The sequence below is a fragment of the Heterodontus francisci genome, chromosome 5 (assembly GCF_036365525.1).
Source record: "Heterodontus francisci isolate sHetFra1 chromosome 5, sHetFra1.hap1, whole genome shotgun sequence".
NCBI lineage: Eukaryota > Metazoa > Chordata > Chondrichthyes > Heterodontiformes > Heterodontidae > Heterodontus > Heterodontus francisci.
Window position 1 is genome coordinate 198,655,529 of NC_090375.1, and position 23,595 is coordinate 198,679,123.

The 23,595-nt window shown below is 42.1% G+C and overlaps 1 protein-coding gene across 8 annotated transcripts in view; it reads right to left on the reverse strand.

Moving 5' to 3' along the window:
- The window catches only part of bbs9 (Bardet-Biedl syndrome 9), a 689,521-nt gene that overhangs the window by 487,047 nt on the left and 178,879 nt on the right, over positions 1–23,595 (reverse strand). For all 8 annotated transcript variants that reach the window (XR_010975118.1, XM_068032600.1, XM_068032602.1 and 5 more), the window contains 4 exons: positions 15,008–15,148; positions 13,185–13,280; positions 7,554–7,726; positions 7,224–7,376 (listed from right to left, as the gene is read on the reverse strand). Coding sequence is in view for 7 of the 8 variants with exons in the window: in XM_068032600.1 (XP_067888701.1) it covers positions 7,224–7,376; positions 7,554–7,726; positions 13,185–13,280; positions 15,008–15,148 (563 nt within the window). In the remaining variant the exon portion in view is untranslated. The remainder of the gene's footprint in view (positions 1–7,223; positions 7,377–7,553; positions 7,727–13,184; positions 13,281–15,007; positions 15,149–23,595) is intronic.

A 23,595-nucleotide genomic window follows, 5' to 3' on the forward strand; every position in this document is an offset into this window, starting at 1 on the left:
TTAAATCTGTGTCCCCTAGACTTTGTACCATCAGCTAATGGGAACAGCTTTCCTTTATCTGCAGCTAAACCGGTCGTAACCTTGTACCCCAATATCAAATCTCCCCTCAATCTCCTTTGCTCCAAAGAGAACAACCCCAGATTTTCAACTTAATTTCTTGAAGCTAAAATTCCTCATCCCTGAAACCATTATGGTAAATCTCCTCTGCACCCTCTCAAGGGCCCTCACATCTTTCCTAAAGTGTGGTGACCAGAACTGGATGCAATTGTGGCCTAACCAGAGCTTCATAAAAGGTTCAGCAAAACTTCCCTGTTTCTGTATTCAATACTTCTGTTTATGAAGCCCAAAATCCTACATACCAGAGTAGCAATCAAGTTGACTTCAAAGGTTGGGAATACTGATGTCCTTCAGGGAAGGAAATCTGCTGTCCTTACCTGGTCTGGCCAACATGTGACTCCAGACTCACAGCAATGTGGTTGACTCTTAGTTACCCTCTGAAATGGCCTAGCAAGCAACTCAGTTCAAGGGCAATTACAGATGAGCAATAAATGCTGGGCTTGCCAGCGATACCCACATCCTATGAACGAATAAAAAAAAATGGGTATCTCTCTCTCTCAGGTCAAAATTTGCTCCTCGCTTAGTGATGTATTATGCATACCTGACTGACCTATTGCACAGATCAGGATCCCACTGTGCCTTGTGTTAATATAGATGAAACCATCACTCTCAGTGAAATCATTTCTTTCTTTTGGCATGTTAAAGATTTTTTTTAAATTTCCTTTCCAGTTCTTTGAGGATAGAATTATTGATATTGTATTCAGCACTGATATTGTATTCAGTACCAGTTGCTTATATTTCAAAATGATAAATGTGCAGTGAATAATAAAAATGCCCAGAGAGCCATTCCTTACTCCTACATTTTCATTCTTATTATCTTAAAAGGCACCAAAGGGTCTTTCAGAAAGGAGGCTAGAATTACATTTTGTTTGGCTCTGTACTTTCAAAACTATCTAGACAGTGGAATTTACAAGCATTTAAATCCTTCTATTGTAAGGAGTATAATTACCTGGTACTTTCATGGTAGCCCCCTGAGAGAGTGATTTTCCCCCCTTTGTTGTGGTAGACGATTATATAACAAATCAGCATTAATGGCTTTTTAAAAAATAACAGAATGGGGTGTCACGTATAGCCGTTACAATTACCAGTGTTCAATCACATGTATTCAAAACCCCATGCATAAAGGCCAGAATAAAAGAAATAATTACCCTGGACAAGATTAAACAGGAAGACTGATAATGCTACCAAGAGAACCTTTCAAACTTTCAGAGAACATAAAGCTAACTGATATTTTCCCTATCATCACTGAGAGAAGGAGATAAGACTATCATTTCCTTCTAATGATGCAAGTAAATAGTTTTATTGTAATAGTGGATAATTATCAACATTATAGCTATCTATAAGTTCCCAACATATATAGATATCTGTCAAAAAGTTACGTAAATACAATGCACGCCTGGAAGAAATTACATCTTGAGGGAAGCCTAGTCGGGTAATTTAAACAAAAATATAGCAATAACATTACATAAATTATTTAATACTCTAGTTTCTCTGAAGATTAGTTCCCTATGAAATACCATTGTGGAAGCAGCATTACCCTAAAGACAGCAGCAGTTCAGAAAGAAAGTTTAGCAGTACCTGTTCAGAGTAACTATAGATGGGCAACATGCATGGCCTTACCTGCATCTCCCATAGTTCGCATTTTAAAAATGGAATTGAGGTACAGACCAGCCATGATCTAACTGAAAAACTAAAACACTGCTGTTAGAAGGGAAGAGTTGTTTTTAAAATTTAACTTACCTTACAAAGAAATACATTTTTCAGTATAGAATGTATATTTTTCCAAAAGCATTAATGGAGAAAGAAATATGAATCTCAAAATTCACAGATGTGTGGTACAGTGCTCTCTAAATCAGGTACCTACCACCTTGAATCCCTGGTTCAATCTCAACCAGCATGGTTGGAGCACTGTATGCAGTTTCAGGTTCCATGCCAAGGATGCTTAGGCAATGGAGAGAGTACAGCACAGATTCACTAAGATATTGCCCAATATGAGGAAATACAAATACAAAGAAGACGTTTAAAAAACGGGGGCTGTTCTATGGGAACAGAGGAGATTGAGGGGTAATTAGACAGAGGTGTTTAAAATTGTGAAAGGGGATGGGACAAGGTAGCTAGAATAGTGTTTCCAGTGATTGTGGGGACAAGAACAAGGAGCCATAGATACAAGATTAAAAGCTAAGAGACTTCAGACAAAGGACAGGAGAAATTCTTTTTTTTTTTACAGAGAGCTGTTTGGCTGTGGATTGTATTAAAGGTGATAATAGAAAAACTAATTTCTCTAGTGCAGAGAATACAGAACAAAGGGCCAGAACATTAAAGTAAGAGGTAGGCCATTCAGGAGGGAAACCAGGAAGCACTTCTTCACACAAAGGGTAATGGGAATCTGGAACACGGAACCTGGGTATGCTGGGGATCAATTGAAACTTTCAAGATGAGATGAGTAAATTTTTGTTGGGTAAGGTTATAAATGGATATGGAGCAAAAGTGGGTAAATGGAGTTGAGCTACAGATCAGCCATGATCTAACTGAATGACAGAACAGGACTGAGGGGCTGAATGGCCTACTCCTGTTCCGCTGTTCCTTGAGTATCTGGTCACGTGTCACACTGTTGTTTGTGGGACCTTTGCGCAAATTGGCTGTCACGTTTCCCTACGTTACATTACTGAAAAAGTACTTGATCGGCGGTAAAGCGCTCGGGATGTCCTAAAGTCATGAAAAGTGCTATACACATGCAAGTTCTTTGTTTTAGTAGTCCACCAACTGAAGCACAATTGCCAGTGATACGAAACAGCTTGAAAGAACTCCCAGAAGCTCAGTCAGACCATCCACAAATTTTTAATACTTTTTAATGTTAGCTGCATGACTAACATTAAAATTGAAACAGCATTTTGATGCCACTCAGCAGAGCGCTACATATGAATACATGTCTGTTTTCATGGAGTATATCTTGCGTTGCCTGATCCGGGATATTCAGCCTGCAGTACAACTTAGCACTGCCAGCTCCACAAGCAGGTATTGGTGCTGGGATGATAAGTATCAACTATTTACAATCGATATCAATGACTTGGATGAAGGGGCCGAATGTATGGTTGCTAAATTTGCTGATGACACAAAGATAGGTAGGAGAGTAAGTTGTGAAGAGGGTATAAGAAGCTGCAATGGGATATAGATAGGCCAAGTGAGTGGGCATAAATTTGGCAGATGGAGTATATATAATGTGGAAAGATGTGAACTTGTCCACTTTGGCAGGAAGAATAGAAAAGCAGTATATTATTTAAATGGCGGGAGATTGCAGAACTCTGCGGGACAGAGGGAGCTGGGTGTCCTGGTACATGAATCACAAAAAGTTATTATGCAGGTACAGCAAGTAATCAGGAAGGCAAATGGAATGTTGTCATTTATTGCAAGGGGAATGGAATATAAAAGTAGGGAAATTTTGCTACAGTTGTACAGGGCATTGCTGAGACCACATCTGGAGTACTGTGTAGAGTTTTGGTCTCATTACTTAAGAAAGGATAAAATTGCATGAGAAGCAGTTCAGAGAAGGCTCATTCGACGGATTCCTGAGATGAAGGTGTTACCTTATGAGGAAAGGTTGGACAGGTTGGGCCTATACTCATTGGAGTTTAGAAGAATGAGAGGTGATTTTATTGAAACATATAAGATCCTGAGGGGACTTGACAGGGGGGATGCTGAAAGGATGTCTCCCCTTTTGGGAGAATCTAGGACTAGGGGTCACTGTTTAAAAATAAGGGGTCTCCCTTTTAAGATAGAGATGAGGAGAAACTTTTTTCTCTCAGAGGGTTGCTAGTCTGTGGAATTCTCTTCCCCAGAGAACAGTGAAGGTAGGGTCATTTTTAAGGCTGAGTTAGATAGATTCTTGATTGACAAGGGAGTCAAAGATTATAGTGGGTAGATAGGAAAGTAGAGTTGAGACCACAATTAGATCATCCATGAACTTGTCAAATGGCGGAGCAGGCTCGAAGGCCAAATGCCCTCCTGCTGTTCCTAATTTGTATGTTCATATTGTTATGAAAGTGCTTCAATTTTTAAAAATATTTTATTATTTTGAGGACTTGTGTTAAAACTGAAAAGATTCGATGGATGTGTTTTTTTTTAACCAAGTTCACCAACAGGACAAGGTTGTTTGAAAACCATATGTGCTGGAGGCCACCTGTGATTTGGGCTCAGTAAACAGCAGAACCCTTGGTGAACTGGAAAAAATGGTTACAGAGAAGTCACATGTCCAGGTTTATGGAGGTCATGAGGTCAAGTCACTTTTTGGGATTTGAACATTGTTTTCAGTCTTAGTTGTGGTTTGAACTGTTTGAAGACAGTTGGTATTTTCCTGCCAAGGAGAAAAGAAACCACCCAGCTCACCACCTTCTCGACCTTTTTGAAGAAATCCTGCCAAGGTCCAGTGTGGGAAAAAAAATCCCTGTTCAGTTCTTGAGGAGCTGAAAAAAAAATCCTGTGATTCAAGCGTGTGCTGGCAGCAAACCCTGATGCCACATTTTTCCTAGAAAGCCTACAAGAATAATTCTCGACATCTCCAGAACGGACTGCTACTGAAACGATCCCAGTGACCCATCTCCATACACCCGGATGCCAGACCAAAAAAGGGACAACTGACATCCTTCCATATCTTCTTTCTTTTTTCATCAAGCATTAGCAAGTATTTGGCCAAAGTAGATTTTTTTCTTCTTTCTTTTGTAACAAACCTCTGCAGCGTGAATTTCTGTATTTTTTCCAGTGTGTATGTGAGTGTAATTAGGGAATTTTTAAAGAGGGAACTTTCATATTTTAATCGGTGTATTAATGCTTTGATTCGTTACCGGTTAAGTCTTCTTTTTATAATAAACTGATAATTTTGTTGTTTATTAAAGAAATCTGGTTGGTGTATTTTATTCTGGGTTAAGAAATAGAGTATATGATTGGCTGTATCTGTAATCAAGTCAACATTTAAATAGACGTTGTGACCTGTGGAGAAGTGGAACTAGAAAAGATAGTGCACTCTTCCTGCCTCAGTCAAAACAGTATGTACATAACGGTCTCAGCAGAAACAGTAAGCTGCTTCTCAGTGTGTGCAAGCTGCCTTCAAATACGCGCTTCCAGAGGGGATGTTGTGGCCACCTTGGGTCCAGAAGTTGGAGCTAGGTGCATGGGACAGCTTGGACTAGCAGCAAGAGCAGAGAAATGAGAATGCTGTTGGAGAGGTAGCATATTTAAACTTCAGAAAAGTGATCAACAGTATAATCTTTTATTATTGGCAAGTTTCCATTCATTGCCACAGAGGTCTCATCTGTAATGGCAGAGAACTGCTTGCTTTAACCATAATACCTCAATTTTAGAAAATGATGTGTTGCCCAACAGAGTGCCTTTCCTGTACTGGTGTTACACTGATAGGTGCTGACATCAATGGCATTCTTGTCATGCGCACAACTATACAGGGGAAGGGGCAGAATCACGCTCACAGCGTCAAACATCAGACAATGGCAGATAAAGTCAAATACGTCTGTGAGCAAACAAGAGCCAGACACAGACAGAAGGATATAACAAGCAGCAGAGCAAGAAAAAAGCTAAGAGTACAGGAGAAAAAAGGCAAAGGATGATTTGGAAGAGAAATAGAATTGAAGCAGAGTCAAACAGTAAATGATGCAAATGAATCGTTATAGACTTGGATCAAAACTTTCCTGTATACAGTGAACAAAATCCAAGAAAATTATTTTGATCATTTTCTTGGCCACAAAAGGATGTTGAATTCCATCACCTTTCCCAAGTGCTGCCTTGGATTAAACCTGGACAAGCTGTTTAATCTGGAGATGAACTTCCTTGCCCACATTCACTCCATCACCAACACAGCCTTCTTCCATCTTGGAAAGTTGCCAGCCTCCAGCTAGTAAGGCTGGAATGCATACCGTTATTATCCCAGGGCTTGACTTCTCAAAGGATGATAAATGTTTAGAATAATCCATCAAGCAGGGTACTGGTGTCAGAAATATTGGGGGCAATCCAAGTGGAGTTAAAATGAGAAAAACTTTTTTTCCTCATCTTTAGCTTTTCTTCCGTTCTCCTGCACATAGAGCAAAACTAACCAACATATAGAGAAAAGTAGGAGAAACATCGAATTCAGGAACCATCTAAACACAGCACAGGAGTAGTGCTGTCTTCTTTGGCCTCCTTGTCTCGAGAGACAATGGGTAAGCGCCTAGAGGTGGTCAGTGGTTTGTGGAGCAGCGCCTGGAGTGGCTATAAAGGCCAATTCTAGAGCTCTGTCAATGGCCCTCTTAAACCATCACTGAAATACAGCCCCTCATATCTAGAGTGATTTGGTGACTTTGGTGATTAGATTTCACCTGGCAAATTTTACTCACAGACTGGATTACCCCACAAGTTTTCATTCTGTTTTTAAAACAAAATGAATGCAAATGTATCTCCATTGCCCAATTCAAGGTAAACCAGATGACTTTTTCATTGTTCCCTAAAATCTGTTCCACATGACTCTGCCCTTTCCAACCCTTTTGTCTTCAGTACATGGCCAGAACTACAACAATGGCTGTAATGCGCAGTACAGGAATGAATAAAACTATCAACACTGTACATTAGAACTACATATTTGTCAAGAGTAAAGACATATTTGCACTCTCCTGTCTGATCATAAATCTACATTGTTGGATATATTTAAGTGGACTTTGGACACTATTATTCATTTGAAAGACTTTTAGAGCCATTACAGAGTTTTATTTGGGTATTGTAAAATCGTTACCAGGGTTATAGCATTGCAAATGGCTGGATCCTGGCATTAAAGGCCAAATAGAGGAGCTGGTTCCAGATATCAAGCAGGTTCAACTCAGCTAGTGCATTAACAAAGTGCTGTTACAATGGAAAGCGAGCTATAACTATTAACACAACATAAAAAGTCTCAACTCCACAAAAAGCCAGCGATACTGCCCATCCCGTTCATATCAGACATCACATACAGTAACAGTGATGACAACAACTTGCATTTTTCTTAACACTGGACAATCAGTAGAACAGTGATTAAGTATGTGAAAGTCAATATTCATGTAACAGTTTCAGATAGTTTTTCTGAACATACTAACCTGTCGATATGTTCCGTCCAATAAAGTATCCAGGTTACGTAGAGGCGTGGGAGTTTTGTCTTTGAAATGTGTTAAAAGACGTCGTTGGATAGCTCTGTACTGTACAGCCCTTTCAGAAAGAAGCTCCTTATACTTCTCAGCATTTAGCCGCAACTACAAAAACAACAGAGAGGATCTCACACTCTGCTCTGCTTTTCAAAAATTAAAATTAAAACTGTCCTTTGAGGCAAGTATATTCGCTCCGAATACAAATAAAATTAACTCTCCAAATGCATGACATGAGCTGGGTTCAGGAGCAACATAAATCAATATTAATTGAAAATGACAGACCTCAAAATGCCGATCGACTAGTTGAAAGTACTCCTGCAAAGGAATGGGTCCAGAGAATATGCACTTAAAGTCTTTGGTTCCATCACTCACAAAAGTCCCTTCTAAACGCTGAATAAGCTCTTTTGTTATTAGCCAGAGGTCTTCAAACTGGTCACATTGAACTCTGTACCGACCTAAGAAGTTGAATTGAAAAAATAGAAATGTTTCTTCCTGCAGACATATTTGAAAGAAAGGAGAATTGCAAGAGTTTTCAGGGTCGCTTTTATCATATTACTATAGTTCAATTTTTATTCATCACTTACCAGACATCATTTTCCTTTGAGTTCAATCAATTCCTACCTGCTTTGTTATTCTTAAAAGCAACATTTTATCACACATTTATAGGGTTAATTGTTCCCATGTCCATTATAGGTCTAAAATTTCATCTAGAATAAGAAATACGAGCAAAGCCACAATACTTCATTACAAAAAGCGATTTATTTACTTTATTGTTCAATGATTCATTTTTAATATTTTTCTACAGAGTAAAATTGAAATTATATCAGTTCGTAATTTTTTTGACTTAAAATACAATGTAACTAACCAAATCATAATAGATTTCTCTTCTTGTCTGCTTTAACTTAACAACTCCGCCATCTGCAATCTTTTGATGGATCTCATTTGAACATAACTGTTCTCAATTTACAAAGGGGAGCCTGGCAACACTCAAAAGAGAGCTGGAGCCTGGAACCACTCAAGACTGGGATGCTCCTGGGTATTAGAGAAACTTAAGGGACTAAAAGCAGACAAATCCTCAGGACCTGACGGCTTACATCCTAGGGTTCTAAAAGAGGTAGCTGCAGAGACAGGGGATGCACTGGTTGATTTTCAAAAATACTAGAACAGTCCCAGTGGATTGGAAGTTAGCAAATGCAACTCTGCTATTCAAGAAAGGAGGGAGAGAAAACAGGGAACTACAGACCAGTTAGCCTGACACCAGTCATCGGGAAAAAGCTGAAATCTGTTATTAAAGAAGTTTTAACAACACACTTAAAAAAATCACAGTACAGTGGCCTACTCCTGCTCTTATTTTGTATATTCTTACGTAAATACAGTAGTTCCTGGTGGATGTGTAAGGCGAAGAGAAGGCGAAATCCATGTACTGGCTGGCAGCAGATGCACACATCTCAGTGAGCGGCACTGTCCTGAAGTAGTAACAGAGGAGGCCTTGCAACCCTTCAAGCCTGTTCTGCCATTCAAATACATCATAGTTGATCTGTACCCCTTAATATCTCTGCTTAACAAAAATCTATCAGTCTCAGTTTTGAAATTTTCAACTGACAGCCAGCTTCAAGAGCTTTTTTTGGAGGGTGTAGGGGGAGGGGAGTTCCAGATTTCCACTACCCTTTGTGTGAAGAAGTGCTTCCTGACATCACCCCTGAATAGCCTAGTTCTAATTTTAAGGTTATGCCCCCTTGTTCTGGACATCCCACCAGAGGAAATAGTTTCTCTACCTACCTCATCAACTCTTTTAATCATCTTAAACACCTCAGTTAGATTACCCCTTAATGTAAGCCCGAGGCAATACAGGTCTAGTCTATGCAACCTGTCTTCATAATTTCGCTCAATGCCATTAAGTATCATTCTAGTGTATCTATGCTGCACCCCTTCCAAGGTTAATGTATTCTTCCTGAGGTACAGTACAACAGTGCAGCACTTCGTTAACTGTTTCCCCAGCTCAGGTTTTGCTCCCACCAGCAGTTTACCTTTCATTTCCCCCAAAACACAACTCTGCTGGACCTCAATTTATCTGCAGACCAACTGCTGAGGTGCAACAACACAGCGAAGGAGCACAACAGAACGTAGGCCTGTTGGAAATGGGGAGACTAACCTGAGGGTGAAGGACCGAGTCAGTTACTGAGGCCGAAAGAAAGAAGAATGAAGAAAAGAGCCCATTGAGGTATTTTTATTGCTGACCCCTGACTGGAGTACTCAAACTCAGGGTCCTGCAAGACAAGGAAACTGAATATGGCCTGACGCAGTGCCCCCCGTCAACATCCTGGAGTGTTGAGGAACTATTCGAGATAAATGACAACAGAGCCTGGCTGAGGTTTGGACAGATAAGCTACGATGATGATTGCTGTATTCAAGTTCTTGGTCCTGCTGGCTGATGTAAGGAGAGATGTCCTGTAATGTTTATTTCTATTTTGCTGCAAGTGCAGCAGTTTCCCCAGTGGGAACTGCAATGTTAAATTAGATTACAGATTGATTCAAGGGTGTACTACCTGGATCCAATTTAAGAGGGAAAATGGTTGTTAATGAGTTAGATATTGCAATCTAAATCTCTCTTTAATAAGGTTTTACTTGAAGGAAGCACCTGGGGATTTTCCTGGACTACAGTTTCAAAATTGGTTTATAGCCAATGATAATGCAATTGGTCTACACATTTCAGAAAAAGGTGTAATATGCACATCATTCATGTGCTGTTTCTTGTTGCCTCTTCAAACTGGTACTCTCAAAATTGGAAGGAAAACTCCAATATATACCCCCGCAAGATCACTATTGTATCATTGTATTCCTATCAACTGCTCGGTATGCTCATAAAATCCTCTTTTACCCAAAAATATGTGCACTATTATACATGCTTTTTTATATTTTTCTCACCCTCAATATTTTTGTTATGCTGAGCATCACTGACCACTCCTGCAAATTGATCTCGAGTTCCTGATGAACCAGAGTGAGTCACTAGCTGCTCATATCCAGGTAAACCCAGGGATGAACAGAGAACCCTTGCCATCGTACTCCGGTTGACTGTTTAGATCACTTGCTGCTATACATGACCTTGCCCTTGGTTGATGGAATATCAGAGTAGGACCAGACTATGAAAAACGTCACCACTTTATTGAATATGGAACACTCATTATATAAATAAAATATATATTCTATGTATAATCAATATATAAATAAAACTCAGTACTAATAAGATATTTAAGCAATTACAATCACTTACTAATCTTGAAATGATAACAAAGTCTCCTGCGCTAACCTTCAAAGATCACTTACTTCTAATGTGGCTGCTCACTGTCACAGAGTTTCTGATTAGCTTTGTACTACTCGAATCTCAGACTGATTCTTGTCCCAATACAGTCAAGGCACCTGGACATGTCATTAAAGATATCCCAGAACAAAGGGCATTAAAACCAGTTATTTCTGTAACTAAATTTAAGTGGCCAGCCAGTCACGGCATTCATAATGGCCTCTATTCACACAAATACAGCTGCTAAATCTAGTACATGTTTGGGAAGGAATGGAATGAAATGACATGGCATTGCAATGGCATGGAATGGAAAGGTTTGAATCATACATCAGTTATAAATATTATGAATGATCTGCAAGATGGATTCCTTCCAAGAACAACGAGGCAAACAATGAGGCGAGCACCAAGGCCTTGCCCTGATGTGTGTCCTATCAGCCAATACAGGAAGTGCATTCCCTGCAGCCCAACAAATAACCAGCAGTACTAAATTGTGTGCATATCATTAGCAAGATAAAAAATCCAATAAATAATACAACTCGAGACAAAAACACCTCATTTTATCAAACATTAGAAATGAATGAAAGCTGACCAACAACTTCAAACAAAGCTGACAACCTATAAAGAGCCCTGACATAGTCACATAGAATCTACAGTGAGTCATATCTTCAACTACATGAATGCCCAACATTCCATCACTTGTATAGCAGATTGTGGCAAACGCTGCAGGGATTTCTCGCAAAGCAATCGCAGGCTAATGTGAATATGCATTGTTATTGTTTGCTGCTGAATCCGATTCATAAATTGTTGATTCAAATTATCAGAATGATGCAAGAGGCACTTCTCTCCCACACCCCAGGATCACACTGGCACAATCAGCCTCACAGCTCACCCTCACAGTCTTCTCTCTGTCAACTCAAGTTGGCACTCTTCTCTCCTCATCCCAGTTCAGATTTGCTCTCTCCTCTCCCCTCCCCTTCCATCCTATAGAAATTACGTTTTTCCCTCTCTCATCTTGGCACTTTCTTCCTCCAACCCCAGTTCACACCAGCTCCTTTCTCCTCTCTTCACCCTCAGTTCATTATCACACTCCTATATCCTCTCTATCTCCCCCTTTCATTTCAAACTGGCATTCCTCACTTCTCCCTACCCTATTCAGGCTGGAGTTTTTATCCACCTCCCTCCTAAATTCCATTTACAAGTCTCCAGCCTTTCCCCAATCACAAGACACTCTTCTTCCATGGCTTGGCCCTTCCCTGCTGGTCTCACCTCATACCTTATGCTGCTGTACTACACATTGTGGATAGGAGTTACTCATCTTGTAGTAGTTTAGCCAGCAGCATGCAACCCAAAGCAGCAACTGCTGGTCAGAGCTCAGGGTGGTGCTAAGGGATAGATCAAGGAACCACTGATTTCTGCATGAAAATGTGGACAAGTGGACACTGACTCCATAATTACGTCCATTTGAAATGCAGATGGTTAGCAGACATGGTAATAGAATCATTACGGAAAGAACTGTTTGTTAACTTCTTCGCCTAAATTGGGTGTCACTCCAATTTTACTTTCAGTAAAAACAAAGTTCAGTTTAAGAAAATGTTAGCCCTTCTGCTTAAATTGGAAAAGCAGACACAGATATTGTCATTTTTTATATTCTGTTGCACGCTAAAAGAATTTTTGGGAGAGAGTATTTGGCACTAACTTCTGTGCTCATTGCTGAAATGAAACACACTTTTCAACAGTAGGAAACCCTATTCACTGTGCCATTAAAATGATTAAAGGGAAAGAGCTACAGAATGTTATTTTTGGAGATTTCAAGACATTGTACAGTGTTTCTGCTTGGAACAAAGGGAACCGTACTGTCAATAAAATCAAAAAGTCTAACATACTAATAAACAATATTACCAGGGCCAGGTAGGGAGGCCCCAGCAATCAGGGCAGGATTGCTCAGTGGCGTCGAGGGCAGCCATTGCTGCCAGGGAGCCCCTCCATGAGCCATGGTATGCCCATAAAGGAGGCCCCCCAACCCTGGAGCCTACTGAGAGGCCACTAGGTTTCACCCAGTGGTCTCCCCATGCAGAGGCAGGCAGTGGCCCTTAATTGACCACTTAAGTGGCTCAAGTGGCCTCCCAAAGGGCATCTGAGCTGCCAACTTTCCCACTGCTGACAAAATGACATGGCAGCAGGTAGACATTGGGCACCACCATCAACACCACCACCACCCCCCCCCCACCTTCCCATGCCATTTTGCAAGCCTTCCCGCCTCCCAGCCCATCCCCAAAGGGCCCAGAAAATTCCAGCCAAAGTATCTACAATTAAAATCAAATCTTTTTTTCTTAGTAACACTGTGCCCATCAGATAACTATGTACAAAACTTGTTACAATAGCACTTATTAGGAGACAGCATTATATCATAACCTGTTCATCCAGAATGACTTTGCATGTTCCTATTCAACGAGGCAAGGGAGAGAAGCAAAGGATGGGAAGTAGATTCAAAGGAATAACTACAATACTTGAAATCAGATAAACACCCCCTTATTAATGTGTCGCATGCCATGAGTAGTTGTGGTTAGTTAATGTGAAGGCAGCTAATGGGGATAATCACAGAAGATCATACTCACTTGACGTCTTTGAGGCTAGAAGTGTAATTGTTGCCCCCGAGAGTAATTTAAATCCCAAAACATTTATCTGTTCATCATCTGACTCCCCAAGAAAATCTGTTTTCATATAAAGAAAAATGAAGCTGATTGTAAATATGGCTGGATAACAGCCACAAAGCAAAGTAAGACAGAAAGTTCATCAGACGATTATTGCTCAAGCAAGACATTGTGAAGATATTAAGGTTATACATTTTCTAATTGCTTGATAACTAATTAAACTGACTAAAACTAGTTAAGTGTTTTAAAACTGGAATTGAACTTCAAGAGGTAAAACTATTCCGTTACAACCTTAAAGATCTTATCTTGCATAATTAAAAAAAAACTTACGGGACCATTTATAAAAGCACAGCTAATTGGGTACAAAATTCTATATTTTAGACACATGATAACAATTATGTTTACTGAGCTTTTTGCTTGTTCCAAATGGAAGAACTCCAATCGTACTGAGTAGCTGAACCATTTGCCCTGGAAGCTCTAGGGTTCAATTCTATACTGAGCTCACTAACCTCAGCAGTTAAGGGTGCTGCAGTTGGGCTCAGTGCCGAGGTTAATGAGATGGAGTGGGATTACTATCGAGCAACCTTGCTGGATACCCTCGTAAGCTTGAAGTCATCCAAAACTCTGCTGCCCATATCGTTATTCGCACCAAGTCCAGTTCACCTGTCACCCCTCTACTCACTGAACTATGCTGGCTCCTGGTTAACACCTCAATTTTAAAATTCTCATCCTTGTTTTCAAATCCCTCCATGGCCTCGCCCCTCCCCATCTCTGTAATTTCCTCCAGCCCCACAACCCTCAGAGATATCTGCGCTCCTCCAATCATTGAGCATCACAACTTTTAATCGCTCCACCATTGGTGGCTGTGCCTTCAGCTGCTCCAAACTCTAGAATTCCCTCCCTGAATTTCTCCGCTTCTCTACCTATCTTTCCTCCTTTAAGATGCTCCTTAAAACCTACCTCTTTGACAAAGATTTTGGTCATCTGTACAACATCTCCCTATGTGGCTCAGTGTCAAACTTTGCTTTATAATGTTACTGTGAAGCACCTTGGGATGTTTTATTACTTTAAAGGTGCTATATACAGAATTGTTACAGTGCAGAAGGAGGCCATTCGGCCCATCGTGTCTACACCAGCTCTCTGGGCAATTCACCTAGTGTTATTCCCCAACTTTTCCCCGTAACCCTGCACATTGTTCCTTTTCATATAAGAGTCTAATTCCCTTTTGAATGCTTCAATTGAACCTGCCTCCACCACACTCTCAGGCACTGCATTCTTGACCTTAACCACTCACTGCGTGAAGAAGTTTTTCCTCATGTCACTTTTGCTTCTTTTACACAAAGCTGATTTACTTGACTTTTATGCAGAATATTAACCTCTATAACTGGGCTAGAGTTCATTATCAGCAGAAACGGACCCCAATGAACACAGTTCAGTCCTGGATGTGATTAACAGCAGAGTACATACAAATCCTAATCTGTGCAAGGATAAGACCAAACTCAACTGTGATACCCCAGTGATAAAATATGCCACTTGCACTTATAGACCAGTGTCATACATGAAAAATGGAACCAGAACCCATGAAACCATGCCAACAAGCTGTTGTGCTCTCCAGCAGAGGAAGGAAGACAATTGATGGGGTAAAGTGGAAGAAATAAAAATATTAAGTAGAGAATTAACAGTGTTACAGAAATACATTTCCTGTTATTTGCTAGCTAAGATTGATTTGCCAATGGCAATAGCTCATGCCACATTTATGAAACTATCACTGGTCGTAGAGCACTTACCTGGAAAGAGAGCTGAGAGATTTACAGGTGATTTGTTTGTGTCAATTATTATTTTGTGAGCAGCATTCTTAGATGGTTGAGTTGGTTGGCAAATCAGGTTCAGTGGCAAGCTAAATGTACACTGTACAATTCGAGGAACACCTGCAAGGCAAGATTACTTTTAAACTTTGGAACAAGAGTTTACATGAAGATTTATATTCTGCAGCTATACTTCCAATGAATACTTTGCTCATGTAATCTTATCCCCATCATTTGAGCTTCGTGATTTTTACATTGTCAAATAAGACAAGGTGATTTTGTTCCAGTTTTTTCGACAGTTACCATTCACTTGTGCTCCGAGCAGGGTGACTTGAAATACAATTTGAGAGCTAGGATCAGAACTTCATTCCCTTAAAGGACATTTGTTCACTTCTACAAGATGAAATTTTTTACTAAACTGAACTAGAGAAATTTACCCATGGAAGGTCACCATGTCAAGATGAGAACCAAATGTTATTAGTGGGCTTCTGATCCTATAAAACTGGAGCTCAGATGACTCAAGTGTCTTGCTTAAAATGATATGACTTTTGACATTAACTATATTTTTTGCTACGTTGTGATAACAATGAAATCATACCTTTCATTCTATCAACCGTGTATCTGAGTGGAATAAAATGCCAGCTACCCACTGGTAATGGTTCACACGGTTGCATGTTATCCAGTATCACACCAACAACAACTTGCATTTTATACAGCACCAACGAACACAATTTGACAACAAGCTGGATGAGGAGATATTAGGGCAGGTTAATAAAAGCTTGGACAAAAAGGTAGGTTTTAATATGTGTTTGATATTAGGAGAGAGGGGTAGAGAGGAACATAAGAAATAGGAGCTCGAGTAGGCCATTCAGCCCCTCAAGCCTGCCCCGCCATTCAATAAGATCATGGCTGATCTGTCCCAGGCCTCAACTCCTCCTTCGGGCCTGTTCCACCTAACGCTCGACTCCCTGAGATTTCAAAAATCAATCTACCTCCTCTTGCATTTAGTGACCTAGCCTCCACAACTCTCTCAGACACAGAATTCCAGAGATTCACCACCCTCTGCGAGAAGAAATTCCTTTGCATCTCAGTTTTAAATGTGTGCCCCCTTATTCTGTAACTATGTCCCCTAGTTCGAGATTCCCCCACTAGTGGAAACATCTTGTCAACATCTACCCTGTCAAGCCCCCTTAAAATCTTATATGTTTCTATAAAATCACCTCTCATTCTTCTAAACGCTAATGAATAAAGGCCTAACCTGTTTAGTCGTTCTTGATAAAGACAACCCCTTTATCCCAGGAATCAGCCGAGTGAACCTTTTCTGAACTGCCTCCAATGCTAGTATATCCTTCCTTAAATATAGGGAGCAAAACTGTACACAGTACTCCAGGTGTGGCCTCACCAACACCCTGTACAGTTGTAACAAGACTTCCCTATTTCTAAACTCTAACCCCCTAGCAATAAAGGCTAAAATTCCATTTGCCTTCTTAATTACTTGCTGCACCTGCATGCTAACCTTTTGTGTTTCACGTACAAGAACACCCAGATCCCTTTGTACTGCAGTATTTTGTAGTCTTTCTCCATCTAAATAATAATCTGCCTTTTTATTCTTCCGACCAAAGTGGATGACCTCACACTTTCCCACATTGAACAACATCTGCCAAATTTTTGCCCACTCACTTAACCAATCTATATCCCTTTGCAGATTCTTTGTGTCCTCATCACAACATGCCTTCCCACCTATTTTTGTATCATCAGCAAATTTGGGTGCACTACACTCTGTCCCTTCCTCTAAGTCATTAATATAGATAGTAAATAGTTGACGCCCTAGGACCGATCCTTGTGGCACCCCACTAGTTACAGCTTTCCAACCTGAAAAAGACCCATTGATCCTGACTCTCTGCCTTCTGTGCCAGCCCTCAATCCATGCCAACACATTACCCCCAATACCCTGAGCTCTTATTTTGTGCAATAACCTTTTATGTGGCACCTTATCAAACGCCTTCTGAAAATCCAAATACACTACATCTACTGGTTCCCCTTTATCCACTCTACTTGTTATATCCTCAAAGAATTCTAACAAATTTATCAAACATGATTTTCCTTTCATAAAACCATGTTGACTCTGTTTGATTGCATTATGTTTTTCTAAATGTCCTGCTATTTCTTCCTTAATAATGAACTCTAGCATTTTCCCATGGCTGATGTTAAGCTAACTGGGCTATAGTTTCCTGCTTTCTGTCTCCCTCCTTTCTTGAATAGGGGTGTCACATTAGCGGTTTTTCAATCCACTGGTACCCTACTGGAATCCAGTGAGTTTTGGTATATTATGACCAATGCCTCCACTATCTCTGCAGCCACTTCTTTTAAAACGCTTGGATGCAGGCCATCAGGTCCTGGCGATATGTCGGCCTTTAGTCCCATCGGTTTGTCCAGCAATTTTTCCCTTGTGATAGAGATTGTTACATGTTCCTCCCTCCCATTTACACCTTGCTCATCTATTATTGTTGGGATGTTTATAGTGTCCTCCACCGTGAAGACCGATGCAAAATATTGGTTTAAATTATCTGTCATTTCCCTGTTCCCTGTTATTAATTCCCCAGTCTCATCCTCTAAGGATCCCACACTTACTTTAGCTACTCTCTTCCTTTTCATATACCCGAAGAAGCTCTTACTGTTTGTTTTTATATTTCTTGCCAATTTACTCTCAATCAATTTTCGCCCTCTTAGTTTTTTAGTCATCCGCTGCTGGTTTCTAAAAACTTCCCAATCCTCTGGCCTACCACTCATTTTCGCCGCATTGTACGCCTTTGTTTTTGATTTGATATTCTCCTTAACTTCCTTTGTTATCCACGGGTAGTTCATCATTCTCTTTGAGTCCTTCCTTCTGACTGGAATAAATGTTTGCTGAGTGTTATGAAACATCTGCTTAAAAGTCTGCCACTGCTCATCTACTGATTTCCCCTATAGTCTATCTTCCCAGCCTGTTTTAGACAACTCTTTCTTCATACCTCTGTAATTGCCCTTGTTTAAGTTGAAGACACTGATTTGAGACCCTTGTTGTTCACCCTCAAACTGAATTTGAAATTCTACCATGTTATGATCGCTTCCCCTAAAGGATCCTTAACTACGAGATCTATTGTTAATCCTACCTCATTACACAATACCAATCTAAAATAGCCTGTTCCCTGGTAGGTTCTGCAACGTATTGCTCTAAGTAACAATCCCTGAGGCACTCGACAAATTCGTCTTCAATGCTACCTTTGCCAATTGGACTTGTCCAGTCTATATGCAGATTAAAATCACCCATGATAATTGCAGTGCCCTTCTTACACACCTCCATTATTTCCTGATTAATATGTTGTCCTACGGAGAAGCTACTCTTCAGGGGCCTACAGACCACTCCCACCCGTGACTTCTTCCCCTTGCTATTCCTTATTTCCACCCAAACTGATTCAACATCACGATCTATTACACCTATATCATTACTCATGACTGCACTGATCCCTTCATTTAATAACAAAGCTACCCCACCTCCTTTTCCTTTCTGCCTACTCTTCCGGAACGCCGAATATCCTTGAACATTAAGATTCCAGTCCTAGTCATGCTGCAACCACGTTTCAGTGATAGCTATCAAATCATATTAATTTATTTCTATCTGTGCCGTCGGCTCAACAATCTTGTTACAAATGCTACGTGCATTCAGATAAACAGCCTTAAGCTTTGACTTTTTAACCATTTTTACCTACTCTGCTTCTAATTTCTGCTGTACTCTTGTGCTTGTATTCTCTGTTCCTTCCTATCACTCTCTGATTAATGTATGCACCTTCACTATCCTGCACCTCTGCTCTCTCATTACTTTTCAACTTTTTAAACTTCCTTTCAATTGAACCCACCCCCCACTATTTAGTTTAAAGCCTTATCTACAACATATGATTCGCCAGGACACTGGTCCCAGCATGGTTCAAGTGAAGCCCACTTCAACAGAACAGCTCTCTCTTTCCCCAGTACTGGTGCCAGTGTTCCATGAATCGGAACCCATTTCACCCACACCAATCTTTACCTCTCTAATCTTATTTACCCTATGCCAATTTGCACGTGGCTCAGGTAGTAATCCGGAGATCATTAGCTTTGTGGTTCTGCTTTTTAATTTGGCCCCGAGCTGCTCATAGTCCCTCAGCAGAACCTCTTTCCTAGTCCTACCTATGTCGTTGGCACCTACATGGATCACGACAACTGGATCTTTTCCCTCCCACTCCAAATTCCTCTCCAGCCCAGAAGAGATGTCCTTAACCTTGGCACCAGGTAGGCAACACAGCCTTCTGGACTCTCTATCTTTGCTGCAGAGAACAGTGTCTATTCCCCTAACTATGCTATCCCCTATTACAACCACATTTCTCTTTTCTCCCCCAACTTGAATGGCGCTCTGAATGACGGTGCTGTGGTTAGTTTGCTCATCCTCCCTACAATCTGTGCCTTCGTCCACACTGGGAGCAAGAACCTCATGCCTATTGGATAAGGGCACTGGCTGAGGCTCCTCCAAAGCTAAATCCTGGATCCCCATACCTGCCTCACTCGCAGTCACACCCTCCTGTCCCTGACCACTGGCCGAATTCAAGGTAGTTAATCTAAGGGGTGTGACTGTCTCCTGAAAGAGTTTCCAACTTTCCCCCTCCCTGATGTGTCGCAGTGTTTCCGTAGCTCGGAGTCCAGCTCATCAACTCTGAGCCAAAGTTCCTCCAGCAGCCAACACTTGCTGCAGATGTGGTCACTGTGGATCGCACCGGCATCCACCAGCTTCCACATACTACAGCTGCAACACATCGCCTGCCCAGCCATCTCTATTCTATTTAATTAATTAATTTGGATCTCATTATTTAAAACAAAAGATTTAAGTATACTGTTAACCTGTAACGATGTCGCCTGATTTAAATCACTTGGCCAAAACTACAAAAAAAACACGAGACACGGAAGAAAGGAATACCCACACATCACTTACCAGCTCTCCTGTGATGTCATACTTCGATTTTTGCTGGTCCACAGAACAGAACAGAACAGAGCGCTCTCACCTCCGCCACTTCTGGCCTCAGCTCCTTTTATCTCCCAGCTCCTCTTGCCTGTTCCCACTCTTGCTGCTGCTTCTGGTCTCGGGCCTCAGCTCCTTTTATCTCCCGGCTCCTCTCGCCTGTTCCCGCTCTCACCGCTGCTTCTGGTCTCGGGCCTCGGCTCCTTTTATCTCCCGGGTCCTCTCGCCTGTTCCTGCTCTCACCGCTGCTTCTGGTCTCAGGCCTCGGCTCCTTTTATCTCCCGGGTCCTCTCGCCTGTTCCTGCTCTCACCGCTGCTTCTGGTCTCAGGCCTCGGCTCCTTTTATCTCCCGGGTCCTCTCGCCTGTTCCTGCTCTCACCGCCGCTTCTGGTCTCGGGCCTCGGTTCCTTTTATCTCCCGGGTCCTCTCGCCTGTTCCTGCTCTCACCGCTGCTTCTGGTCTCGGGCCTCGGCTCTTTTTATCTCCCGGGTCCTCTCGCCTGTTCCCGCTCTCACCGCTGCTTCTGGTCTCAGGCCTCGGCTCCTTTTATCTCCCGGGTCCTCTCGCCTGTTCCCGCTCTCACCGCTGCTTCTGGTCTCGGGCCTCGGCTCCTTTTATCTCCCGGGTCCTCTCGCCTGTTCCTGCTCTCACCGCTGCTTCTGGTCTCAGGCCTCGGCTCCTTTTATCTCCCGGGTCCTCTCGCCTGTTCCTGCTCTCACCGCTGCTTCTGGTCTCGGGCCTCGGCCCCTTTTATCTCCCGGGTCCTCTCGCCTGTTCCCGCTCTCACCGCCACCGCTCTCGTCGCTGCTTCTGGTCTCGGGCCTCGGCTCCTTTTATCTCCCGGGTCCTCTCGCCTGTTCCCGCTCTCACCGCTGCTTCTGGTCTCGGGCCTCGGCTCCTTTTATCTCCCGGGTCCTCTCGCCTGTTCCCGCTCTCACCGCCACCGCTCTCACCGCTGCTTCTGGTCTCGGGCCTCAGCTCCTTTTATCTCCCGGGTCCTCTCGCCTGTTCCCGCTCTCACCGCTGCTTCTGGTCTCGGGCCTCGGCTCCTTTTATCTCCCGGGTCCTCTCGCCTGTTTCTGCTCTTGCTGCCGCCGCTCTTGCCATTGAGGAGAAGGAATTCTAAAATGTCAGATAAAGACTCTTCTGATTCTCGTTCAACTGGCCATAAAGTAAATTCAAGAACATCATGCTAAAAATGTTTCAATTTAGAAAGTCGATATGAAGAATTTAGTATTCAAATCCCTTGCCCACTCTCTGAATTCGCCACCCCACTGTCCTCACTTAAACCGCTCCTCCCGTACAATTATCCTACTTATATTCTCAATCACCCCCTCGACCTGACCAGTTCCCATGGTATCGCGACTTGCAGTTCTCAATCAAAGCCAATGCCCTCTCTGACCACTTCCTTGCATGGCTCGCCACCTACACTCACTACTGCTTCCAACCACAATGCCTCTAAGTCCATTCCGAAAAGCTCCCAAAATTCACTGACAGCTGCACTCTCAAATTCTAAACAGCCCAGCTTTTGCTCCCCACCATTTGCGACAATACTTCTGCAGTTGACTATTTGTTCAACCACTTCCTCTTAATCACACTTAATTAATCAGTCCCCAGGAAAGTTTTTACTGTCTTCCAACTTATTCATTGGTATGGTCTCCACATTTGCTCCCTCAGCCAAGGGACACAGACTTAAGCATTATTCAAGAAAGGGTGTAAGGTCAGTCCTAGGCCAGTTAGTTTAACATCAGTGGTAGGTCAGGTTTTAGAAACTATTGGCACGCCAACTTTCTTTGTTGAATGATAATTTTTTTCTAATCCACTGACTGGAGATCTGAATTAATATTTTTTGAAGAGATTTGAAAGAGAGCAGATGAAGGATGACTTTTCTGGCAGCTTAGGATGGCCACCTAATTTGCAACACTGTATCCTACATTGCAAGGCTTGTGAGGAGGGAAATGAAAAGTCTGCTCATTTCCCAGCGAGAACCAAGACCCAGGAGGTTTAAGGGAACTAGCTGTCCTTTTAGCAAGAAGAAATACTGAGAACTGCTATGTTTGAATAGTGACTGTCATGGGACAAGCCCCTCCCCATAGAAACATAGAAATGTTACGGCACAGAGAGAGGCCATTCAGCCCATTGTGTCTGCAACAGCTGCCCAATCTAATCCCACCTTTCAGCACCTGGTCCATAGCCTTGCAGGTTACAGCACTTCAGGGGCAGGTCCAGATACCTTTTAAATGAGTTGAGGGTTTCTGCCTCCACCACCAATCCAGGCAATGAATTCCAGACACTGGATGAAAAAGTTTTTCCTCATGTCCTCTCTCATCTTTCTACCAATCACTTAAATCTGTGCCCCCGGTAAGTGACCTCTCTGCTAAGGGAAACAGGTCCTTCCTGTCTACTCTATGTAAGCCTCTCATAAAGCCTCAATGAAGTCACCCCTCAGCCTCCTCTGTTCGAAGCAAAACCACACTAGCCGACCAAATCTTTCCTCATGGCTGCAATTTTCAAACCCTGGCAACATTCTTGCAAATCTCCTCTGTACTCTCTCCAGAGCAATTATGTCCTTCCTGTAATGTGGTGACCAGAACTGCAATACTCCAGCTGTGGCCTAACCAGCATTTTATGCAGTTCCAGCATTACATCCCTGCTTTTGTATTCCATACCTCGGCCAATAAAGGAAAGCATTTCATATAGAAACAGAAAGTGCGGGAAATACTTAGCAGCTCAGGCAGCATCTGTGGAGAGAGAAGCAGAGCTAACGTTTTAGGTCTGTGACCTTTCATCAGAACCGTTTTGATGAAAGGTCACAGACCTGAAACGTTAACTCTGCTTCTCTCTCCACAGATGCTGCCTGACCTGCTGAGTATTTCCAGCACTTTCTGTTTTTATTTCAGATTTCCAGCATCTGCAGCATTTTGCTTTTATTAAAGCTAGCAAGATACAACCTTCCCTTAACAAATCCATGCTGACTATCCCTGATTAATCTGTGCCTTTCGAAGTGAAAGTTTATCCTATCTCTCAGAATTGATTCTAATAGGCAGCTCACTACCAGCTTCTCAAGGGCACTTAGGGATGGGCAATAACTGCTGGCCTAGCCAGCGATGCCCACATCCCAGGAACGAATAAAAAGCAAATTTGGCCACCACTGAGGTCAGACTGACAGGCCTATAATCATTTGGTCTATCCCTTGCACCCTTTTTAAACAATGGTACAAGGTTTGCAGACCTCCAAACCTCAGGTACCTCGCCTGCATCTAGTGAGGATTTCAAGTTGATCTTCAGAGCATCCGCTGTTTTCCTCCCTGGCTTCCTTTTACAGTCTGGGATGCAATCAATCCGGCCCTGGTGATTTATCCACTTTCAAGGATGTTAGACCCAGTACTTCCCCTCTCACTATGCTTATCGTATCGAATATTTCACACTCCTTTTTAATTACAATGTCTGCATCATCCCTCTCCTTTGTGAAGACAGAGACAAAGTACTCATTAACCCTGCCCACATCTTCTGCATCCACGCATAAGTTACTTTGTACATCTCTG